Below are 10,996 nucleotides of genomic sequence, written 5' to 3' on the forward strand. Positions count from 1 at the left end.
GAATTACAGTCTGGTTTAACGGATCAAATTCGTTAATTCTCTTCGTAGAAACTTCTGATAGATTTTCTAGTGCAATCTATCAGAGGGATTAAATCTCTGTTCGTGGACCTGATTGAAGAACAGTTCGTCCATCAGTTCCAGGGATATACAACAAGAGCAGAGCAATCTGTTGGTGTCCATAATCTCGATTCGAGATTGGAGGTAAAAATTTATAATTGTTATTTAATTTTTACACACAAAATTTAATCGTAAAGTTTTGATACCCATTATGGAATCGTTCCATATAAAAATTTTAAACTTCCGCTGCACCGGGTATCAATCCTGATTGATCTGATCGCCGTTCTCCAACACCTGATTGAAGAATTGTTCGTCCATCAGTTCCTGGGATATACAACAAGAGCAGAGTTTTCTGTTGGTGTCCATAATCTCGTTTCGAGATTTCAAGGTAAAAATTTAATTGTTATTTAATTTTTACACGCACAATTTAATCGTAAAGTTTTGATACCCATGATATGGAATCGTTCCATATAAAATTTTAAAACTTCCGCTGCACCGGGTATCAATTCTGATTGATCTGAACACCGTTTTCCAACAGGCTATACTCTGATCAACCGAAAAACCACAATTCAGCAAATCAATCATAATCAACTCATAACAATAGTAATATAACCGTTTCAACTCAAAACCAACAAATCACATAGACCCCATTTTCGAACAACACTACAAAATTCATATCAAATCCGAATATTATTCTTTTTCCGATCCGTCTTCGAAATAACGATCTATGCTAGCTCATATACGACATATCCGAAAATCATACGATTCTAACAACATCCGAAAATTGAAGTATATCCGATCGAAGAGATACTTATGATAGAACGAAGCTCTCGGTGTCGGGATTGCAAAACTATCTTCGGAATAAAATTTTGTCGGACGGATCGAGCGGAAACCGGGAGCAAAAGAGCTTGACGATCTCGTTTCTTCTTCAATGGAGGGTGGACGGTTTGGAGTGGAGAAGGAGAAGTGAAGAATGAGCCTAGTCATGCTTCCAAACTTAAGACTAAGTCAAATATCTCAATTTTGCATTTTAGAACCTGAAAATTCCAAAATTTCAATTTAACCCCTAATCAAATATCAAATCAGCCCTCAATTTCTGTAATCTTCGATTATCTCAAATAAGTTTAATTAAGATAAATTTGGGGCATTGCACAAATCATGCGGTACTTTGGAAGAATCTTGATGTATCAATCTTTGCCTCTTTTCTTGAACGACGATTGAGAAAATCTTAGATATGATAGGAATGGGGTCCATCATCAGTATTTGAGTGCGAACTTGAGCATAAGACTCATTTAAACCCATCAAAAATTTCATCACACATTCCTAATTTTGATGATCCACTCATTCCTTCATTGAACCACAATGACATACTGAAATCGGTTGAAAGTCTTTTATTTCATCCCACAGTATTCTAAACCGAGTGTAATATGTACTTATGTCCATTGATCCTTGATGTAAGCTAGCGAGCAGCTGCTTGATCTGAAAAATCCTAGGTGCATTACTTTGATGAAAGCGATTTCGTAGATCCACCCATGCTTCAGACGCAGTAGGAATATACATCAAGGTATCACTGATATCCTTTGCAAAAGAATTCAATATACAGGAGAGGACCATACTATTTCATCGTATCCAGGATCCAAAAAGTAAATCATATGGAGGTGGTTGTCGGATAGTGCGATCGATAAAACCTAATTTGTTCTTTGCTGTGAGCGCCATAGTCATGGCTCTGCTCCATATGTTGTAATTCGCTCCTGTGAGATGATTTAGAACTAGATTCAAATTAGGATGATCGGCATTTGACAAGTAAAATGGACTGCTCAAATCCTCAACACTGATTTTGCCGTTGGAAGCATTCGATCCTTGATGTTGGATTGGAGGCACATATTGATTTCCTCTCGCCATAATCAAACAAAGAAAATACAGAGATTGCTGCAGAAATTAAACCTTCTCTGTTGCCATATTAGAAATCAATATAGAGAGAAGATTGAAAAATATGAATCTTCATGTATTTATGAAGAACACGGAATTCCATTGATGAAGAGCAAAGCTCTGCTTTCTGGTAATACAAAATATGAATAATCTTTCTAATTAAGAAAACCAAACTAATTGTCTATTTATACAATGGAAAGAAGAAGGAAAGCGTGTTTCTCCTATCTAACACTTCTAACTAATATTTAACACTTTTCTTCAACTATTTTAATAAAATAATTAAGAATAAAATAGTATTTACCCCATAAACATAGGGATCCACTATTTTTTTTATAGTGTTTTTCCTTGAAGAAATTAATTATTTAGTTTAATAATTAGTTTTTTCCGATGATTAAGATGCAATGATTCCATGATCTTACTTTGCAGTATCTATTTCAAAAAAAAAAAAAGCTTTGCAATATCAAAGTGCGTAGCATAGTAAATAAATAAATAAATAAATAAATTTAATATTGCTGGTTGCTGCTAATTAATAATGAAAAAGCGAAACGTAAACATTTGGCTGCTAAAAAATACATATGATCCATAATCGAGAATCCAACATTGCAGCAAGTGTATGGATCGGATCCTCGTCTGGCCATTTTCTTCTTTGAATTGATCATCGATCATTATTCCATTTTATTGCGACCTTTCAATAACTTTCACGTTTACTAGTTCTTTTGAAATTTCTCAGTTTCATAATCTTTCTGGATAAAGTAAAAATAATAACAGAGCATTGGATAAGTCGGCTCAAAAAATTGGGCAAATGCATCAGTGCCGAGAGCTTGTGGCTTCCCGTCAAGCGCCATGTCGACTATTGGTGGTCCCTCGGAGACAATATTCAAGGCCTGAGAGATGAGATTGGCTATTTGGAAAGGGAGAGGCGCAACATGGACCAAAGCATCGAAGAGGCTCGGCTTCGTGCAGGGAGTGCCACCGCTGAGGTCCAGAGTTGGTCCAGAGAAGGCGCTCAGAAGCTCGAGGAGGCGAAGATGATTTTGCAAGGCTGCATTGATCTTAAGGTTTGGAATATAATCTCACAGTACGCGGCTGGAAAGAACATCAAGAAGACTTTAGAAGCTCTTGAGAAACTCCGAAAAGACGGGAGTTTGATCAAGATTGCCTGTCCCGCCCGTCTGCCATCAATGGTGTCCGTCTCTACGAACCATCTATGGAGTTTGAATCGAGAAGACACTTTGAGGAAGGCATCATGGAGTGTTTGAGTGATGACCATGTTCATGTGATAGCCATTTGCGGCGGCGCATGAGGTGTTGGAAAGACAACCATGGTACAAAGAATCGCGGATAGGGTGTTGGAAAGACAACCATGGTACAAAGAATCGCGGATAGGGTGAGAAAAGATAAGTTGTTTGATGAGGTAGTGATGGTAGTTGTCAGTCAAAAGATTGAAGTTCTTAAAATTCAGAAACAAGTAGCTGAATTATTAAATTTGGATTTGGATGAGAATACTTTGGGTGGGAGAGCAGGTAAACTACGCACGAGGCTATTGGATTCAAAGAGAAAACTCATAATATTTGACTATGTTTGGGAAAGCTTCAAGCTAGGGGCGATAGGAGTTCCATTTGGAGATTGTTCTACGACTTGCAAAATAATTCTGACATCTCGAGTTAGAGAAGCTTGCATAAGAATGAATGCGCAAAAGATTATTCCCATGGAGATCTTATCTAGAGAAGAAGCATGGACACTTTTCAAAGAGAAAGCTGGCAGTCATGTGGAAGGTATGGATTTGCGCCCCATAGCGAAAAAGGTTGTAGAAGAATGCAAAGGTTTGCATGTTTCCATTGTGAATGTTGGTAAAGCACTAAAAGATCAAAACTCACCTGTATGGAGAGATTCTCTTTGTCAATTGAGTAGATCGATCCCAACAGATTTTCGAGAAGTCGTAAAAGATGTGTATAAGCCCCTGAAACTGAGTTATGATTTCTTGGAAAATGGAAGCGTGAAATCCCTTTTCCAGCTTTGTTGCTTGTTCCCTGAAGATTATGACATTCCCATTGAGCAGTTGACTTGGTATGCCATTGGGTTAGGTATGCTTGAACGAATCAGCAATATCAAAGAAGGAAGAAACAGAGTATATGTTCTTGTGGAAAAGCTTAAAACTTAAAAGTCGTTTTTTGTTAATCAATGGTAGTGAGGATTGTTATGTAAAAATGCATGATGTTGTTCATGACGTGGCTATCTTCATCGGTTCAAAAGAAAAGCATTGTTCGTTGAGAAGTCTTGAAGCATCTCCAATGGATTCGTCAAGCAAAGATTCATCTCGTAGCTGCAACCGAATGTCAATAGACATTTCAATCAAAAATGCCAGGCTTTCCGTTGGGAAAGATTATCTAAATCTTCGTCTCTTGATGATACTGAATTCAGCTGATAGCAAATCTTGTGAAGGATTTGATGCTGATGTTATTTGTTTTACGGGAATGGAGAAGCTGAATGTCTTGTATCTTTCAAGCATAAATATTCGATCCTTTCCACAAACTCTGGATTTGCTAAAACAACTTGCAACGTTGCACTTGGAGTATTGTAAGGTGGAAGACATCTCTGTTGTTGGTGAGCTAACATGTTTGGAAATTCTTTGTGTCCAGCACTGTGGTAATATTAAAGAATTACCGGCACATATTGGGAGATTGAATCACCTAAGAGTTTTAGAACTGCACAGTTGCAAAAACCTCGAAAGAATATTTGTGTGCGTTGTATCAAGTCTGGTTGGGTTGGAGGAATTGAAGATTATTAAGTGGTTCGATAAATGGGAAACTGAGGGAAACCGAAGCTAGGAAAGGAATGCATGTCTATCAGAGCTCCAGTCTCTTACCAATTTGACTTGCTTGGAGATTGATATATATGACTGCAATTCTTTCACAACAGTTGGTTAGATATCGAGTATCTTCTTGTGTCATTGGGTGGCCTCTTGATGACTTGAAATATGAGAGGAATGTCTCACTCACTTTACCCGGAGACATTACAGTAGCGAATTGGATTCGTGGACTAGTAAGGAGCACCCAGTTGTTGTTCTTAGATGGTGATGGTTCAAACATTTTTAATCTAGCTGATACTAAAAGCCTAAGGAAGCTCATATTTCTCAAGTGTTCGATGGTGAAGAAATTGGTGAATACAATGGATTGTGAGTTCCCTGTTTTAGAGAACCTAGAGTTGAGATGTCAAGAAGAGTTAGAAGAGATAATCGATGGTACGATTTCAGATGTATCTAATTGTTTTCAGAACCTAGAATCATTAACTGTCGAAAAGCTACCTAAGTTGGCACATTTTTGGAAGAATCTAAACCAGAATGTTTCGCTTAGCAACCTCAAATCCATACATGCCGAAATTTGTCCCAGTCTACGCTCTCTCTTCTCTTTAGAAACTGTAAGGAGCCTTGTACAACTTCAATGCCTAGAAGTTCTTGATTGTGAGACGATCGAACAATTGTTTTGGAATGAAACCAAAAGCAACGTAAATGCTTCTGTTATTGAGTTACCAAAGTTGAAGGAGCTGAAACTTTCCCGTCTGTCAAACGTTACAGCTTTCTCTCGGGGAGTTGAAACGATAGAATGTCCTCAGTTAGTAATACTAGAAATCAGGTACTGCCCAAAACTTGTAACCGAAATGGACAGATGCCCAAACCTCGAAACCATGGAACTTTGTTCTTTCGATGGCCTACACCATCTTCTCTCTTCATGATGCACCAGAAAATGGAATACACAATTTCAGAGGCTTGACATTAATGATTATGATGCTATAGAAGAAATATTTTGGGACGAAATTGAAGATGAAGGAAGATGTCATGTCATATTCCCGGAATTAACAGCACTGTGCCCAAGTGATTTTCCATGCCTCACAACATTCTATAGAGGTGTTCAAAGCATCAAGTTTCCAAAACTAAAATGGATGAAGATTGGATATTTGTCGAGGCTCGATAGTCTCACACCAATGGATTCGGAATCCACTCACGACCATCATTCCCTACATTTATTTTGAAATCAAAAGCTATCCCATTTCTAATATTACAAGCTTCATTTTGAGAATTATTAAACTGCCATTCAATAGTATATTCTTTACGGGTTGAGATTCCTGGCTTGAAAACACTGTACCTCGTCGATTTGCAAGATTCAATAAGCAACATATGGTGCCGCAATATCCCAAACAGATTTTTTCAGAATCTTGGTTGCTTGAATATATTTTGAGCCCGTTTGGGAACCGTAGACATTTTGGAAAAAACACTTATTTTTTAAAAAAAGTGCTTTTCTTAAAAAGTTACGTGTTTGGTTACAATAGACATTTTTAAAAAAACACTTATTTAAGCCCAAATAAGTGTTTTTTTAAAAGCCAAAAATTTTGGCTTTTTGGCTTCTGCTTATGTTTTAAATTTAAAAAGCACTTTTTTAACATTTATCCAAACACTAAAACTACTTCTGCTTTTTTTAATAAAAGCACTTTAAAAGGCTGAACTTATTTAAGTGCTTTTTTAAGCCAATAACTTTTGTTTCCAAACGGGCTCAAAGTGTCAATGGTATAACTGCAGAGGCGGATCTAGAAAATTTTTTCGGGGGGCATAATTAAGAGCGGAGCCACGTGTTGCTCCGTCGGATGGTAGCTTAGGTGACCACTTTGTTTTCTCTATTTTGAATACATTAAATTTAGTTCATTTTGTCAATATATGTGTTAACAATTTTAAAAATAAAAAGATACAAGCTAAACACATTAAAAAATTGAGATCAGAAAAATGCAATTCAGGCAAAAATAAAAATCTAACTATATTAAACGATCCAATTCATAAAAAAAATCACGAATGCATAATTTATATCATTAAATGTCAAGAAAAAAATTTAAAATAGTGTCATCAATATGTAATAATTTATTATATTATTTGAAAAGTCCCTAAATAATTTTATTTTTCAATATATAACACAAAATGAATTAAAATTGATATGTATTATATTTTATTTTATTAAATAAATAATATATAATAAAAAAATTTATGAAAAATTGAGGGGGTGCATACACCGAATTTATCTTGGTTCCGGATAGACGATGAAGTAGTTGAAATGAAAGGTTTGAAAGTTGGCATACACCAACATTTTATGACCAATGTATTTTTTTTCTCTTATATTGTCTTTTTACCAAAATAAATGTATTTTTCCTTCGTCGACTTTCGATTTAGTGTATAACAATATTGGCTACACAATCACTTGTCTTAGTTGCTCCCTTTTTGTTTGATGCACTAATTTAACAGTGCCAGGAAAGGACGAGGAATTGGAGGGGTTCGTTTGAGTACGAGGAAAAGAAAGAGGGACTAAAGATAAATCGAGAAAAATTTTGGGTACCATGTCCATATCTCTAATATTTTTATTTTTTCTATCATTGTAATTTGCTGGTTCATATTTGTGCATTCAAAAACATGGTCAAAGACCATGATTCTACACAAATTTAAACTACTAAATCAACAAAAGCTCGCAATCGGCTCAGCTCTGTAATGTCACGAAGCACTGAGTGAGTATACAGATGGGTCTTTTCTTGACTCTTGGTAAAGAAAACTAGTCATTATTTGTAGCTAATTTATTTGAATGTTGGAGACTGAAACTAGTGAATCTATTTCTTGGTAAAATCGTGTCCTATATTGCACTTTCTTGAATATTGTTTTATCGGCCCCGTTGCGATTAGCAGGTTTAGTTGGTGGGTCGATAGAGTTTGATGGCGGCTGATTCTCATTCATCGGAGCCATAGTTAAATCATTTGATCGCCAACTTTTCCTCTGCCTTTGGTCTTCTATTTTAGTTTCAAATTTATAGTCTCATAATAGTACTTTTTTACTTGGTCAAATTTAAAATCATCTCCACATTATCTCTATATTTTTCTTTACAAGCAATTAAATCAGAAGCAAATGATATTGGTTTTGAGATGTTTGGTTGCTAATAAATAATAAGATTCTTATAAATTTCCTACTAACATTTTTGTTGAAAAATGTAATAACCCAACTTATGTTTTAAGTGATTAAATGACAAAGCATGTTTAAAAATGTTAAAATATGATTAAGAAGTTTTTATACGATAAAACCAAGTGAAGAATCGACTCCAAGATGTCGAAAAAGGTCTGTACTACAATTTGGGCTCGAACACTTTAGTGACCCTGCATTGAATCACCTACTAACTGGAAACTATAACATATATTAATCTTAATTAAAACATAACCAATTAACAGAGTAAAACGTGCGGAAACATACCCATAATTTATATATCAACTTAGTACAATAGTTCAAAGCTTAAACTCAGTAGTGATACAACCATATCAAAATAACTTAAAATAAAACTGTCTAAAACATTATACAGCTATATCGAATCATGTTGTATAACATGCTACTGATCTCCTACTCCCTAGTCCTGCCTCGAACTCCCAGATCCGTCCATCATGCGACCTGCCCCGTGGAATGGAGTGCCCAAGATAATAACTAGAACGTGAGCGATTAACGGCTAGTACATAAATATGAGTAAACATATATATATGATGCATGCACTCGTGATGACAGGTAATAAGTCATCTGAAAGCCATGCTAATAATCGGCGCCAATGAGTGCTGTGACCGCTCGGATCAAACCTCTGGGTACAACCACACTCGCCTAGATCCCCTCACTTTTTTACTTGGTCAAATTTAAAATCATCTCCACATTATCTCTATATTTTTCTTTACAAGCATTAAATCAGAAGTAAATGATATTGGTTTTGAGATGTTTGGTTGCTAATAAATAATAAGATTCTTATAAATTTCCTGCTAACATTTTTGTTGAAAAATGTAATAACCCAACTTCTGTTTTAAGTGATTAAATGACAAAGCATGTTTAAAAATGTTAAAACATGATTAAGAAGTTTTTATACGATAAAACCAAGTGAAGAATCGACTCCAAGATGTCGAAAAAGGTCTGTACTACAATTTGGGCTCGAACACTTTCGTGACCCTGCATTGAATCACCTACTAACTGAAAACTATAGCATACATTAATCTTAATTAAAACATAACCAATTAACAGAGTAAAACGTGCGAAAATATACCCATAATTTACATATCAACTAAGTACAATAGTTCAAAGCTTAAACTCAGTAGTGATACTGTGACGCCCGGGGCTGAAGAGGCAGGGAGTGATTGCCGGTGCCAAGAGGTTGCACGGACAATGAGCGGCTCCTGGTAGGCTTCTAGGCGGAGGGAGACATGAATGAACCGATCTCGTGCCGGAATGAGAGGGATTCTGAGACTGTGTAGGTATGAGACTACATGGTTGAGGAGGGCTTAAAAGATTTCATATGTACTACTCATATCAAGAAGGTGCATCTTCTTTTCGGGAGCTCATCACATAAGAACTCCAAAGTTAAGCGTGCTTGAATTGGGAAAATTATAGGATGGGTGACCCCCTGGGAAGTTTCTCAGGGTGCGTGTGAGTGAGGACATAAGCACGCTGAAAAAGACTAGTCTTGATACAGTGGGTCGTTACAAATGGTATCAAAGCCGACCTCTCTTAGTACGGTATGGTTCGGGGACGAACCAAGCGGAAGCTGGTGGGCATGTGACGCCCGGGGCTGAAGAGGTAGAGAGTGATCGCCGGTGCCAAGAGGTTGCACGGACAATGAGCGGCTCCTGGTAGGCTTCTAGGCGGAGGAAGACATGAATGAACCGATCCCGTGCCGGAATGAGAGAGATTCTGAGACTGTGTAGGTATGGGACTACATGGTTGAGGAGGGCTTAAAAGATTTCATATGTACTACACATATCAAGAAGGTGCATCTTTTTTTCGGGAGCTCATCACATAAGAACTCCAAAGTTAAGCGTGCTTGACTTGGGGAAATTATAGGATGGGTGACCCCCTGGGAAGTTTCTCAGGGTGCGTGTGAGTGAGGACATAAGCATGCTGAAAAAGACTAGTCTTGATACAGTGGGTCGTTACAAATGGTATCAAAGCCGACCTCTCTTAGTACGGTATGGTTCGGGGACGAACAAAGCGGAAGCTGGTGGGCATGTGACGCCCGGGGCTGAAGAGGCAGAGAGTGATCGCCGGTGCCAAGAGGTTGCACGGACAATGAGCGGCTCCTGGTAGGCTTCTAGGCGGAGGAAGACATGAATGAACCGATCCCGTGCCGGAATGAGAGGGATTCTGAGACTTTGTAGGTATGGGACTACATGGTTGAGGAGGGCTTAAAAGATTTCATATGTACTACTCATATCAAGAAGGTGCATCTTCTTTTCGGGAGCTCATCACATAAGAACTCCAAAGTTAAGCGTGCTTGACTTGGGGAAATTATAGGATAGGTGACCCCCTGGGAAGTTTCTCAGGGTGCGTGTGAGTGAGGACATAAGTACGCTGAAAAAGACTAGTCTTGATACAGTGGGTCGTTACAAAAAAATGAAACATCCTAAAACTACTACTGAATTTTTTTTTTAAATCTCTTATTATAAAATAATGAATATAAATATATATATGCCCATACATATATATATCGTACTTAAAAATAACTTTACTTAATTTAAAATAAAAATACACAAAAAATACAATAAAGGTACACGCATGCAATTAAATATTTAAAAGTAATTACTAAATAATAATTTATAAGAATGTCATAATAAAATTCCTAAATAATATTTCTTTTACAAAAATTCATGAAAACTTAGAAAATAATTACTTAAATGTAAAATCCATGCATATACTAAAAATCTATAATAATAATACATATACGGAAATATATGTTCTAGTCTCAACATAAAAATCATCTTAGAGCAATGGTCACGGGTTCTAGCCGCCTGGATACTCATATGTCATCGCCACCAGTCGGAAACACATTAACTTCATTAACATTCTGCTCACCTGCACCATTTAAATCTAGTGAGCCTAGAGGCTCAGCACCTTCTATCCTTATATAACAAAATGAAACCACACACAAGCACACATCATATAAAATATGTGAATAATAATTATACGT

General features: G+C 36.7%; 2 protein-coding genes across 2 annotated transcripts; both read left to right on the forward strand.

The window, feature by feature from the left end:
* The first annotated feature begins 3,348 nt into the window (after positions 1–3,348).
* Positions 3,349–4,146, forward strand: LOC140877778 (disease resistance protein At4g27190-like). The gene has a single exon (XM_073281356.1). The coding sequence runs from the start codon at positions 3,349–3,351 to the stop codon at positions 4,144–4,146; it is 798 nt and encodes a 265-aa protein (XP_073137457.1).
* Positions 4,147–4,192: 46 nt separating this feature from the next.
* LOC140877779 (uncharacterized) lies at positions 4,193–4,813 on the forward strand. The gene has a single exon (XM_073281357.1). It carries the CDS (start codon positions 4,193–4,195, stop codon positions 4,811–4,813), a length of 621 nt encoding a protein of 206 aa, XP_073137458.1.
* Positions 4,814–10,996: the final 6,183 nt, after the last annotated feature.

Source organism: Henckelia pumila, chromosome 2 (genome assembly GCF_033568475.1).
Source record: "Henckelia pumila isolate YLH828 chromosome 2, ASM3356847v2, whole genome shotgun sequence".
NCBI lineage: Eukaryota > Viridiplantae > Streptophyta > Magnoliopsida > Lamiales > Gesneriaceae > Henckelia > Henckelia pumila.

What these genes read in the sequence shown, in the direction of transcription:
- LOC140877778 (XM_073281356.1), top strand. Translation starts at nt 3,349, where the DNA reads ATGGTACAAAGAATCGCGGATAGGGTGAGAAAAGATAAGTTGTTTGAT.
- LOC140877779 (XM_073281357.1), top strand. Translation starts at nt 4,193, where the DNA reads ATGCATGATGTTGTTCATGACGTGGCTATCTTCATCGGTTCAAAAGAA.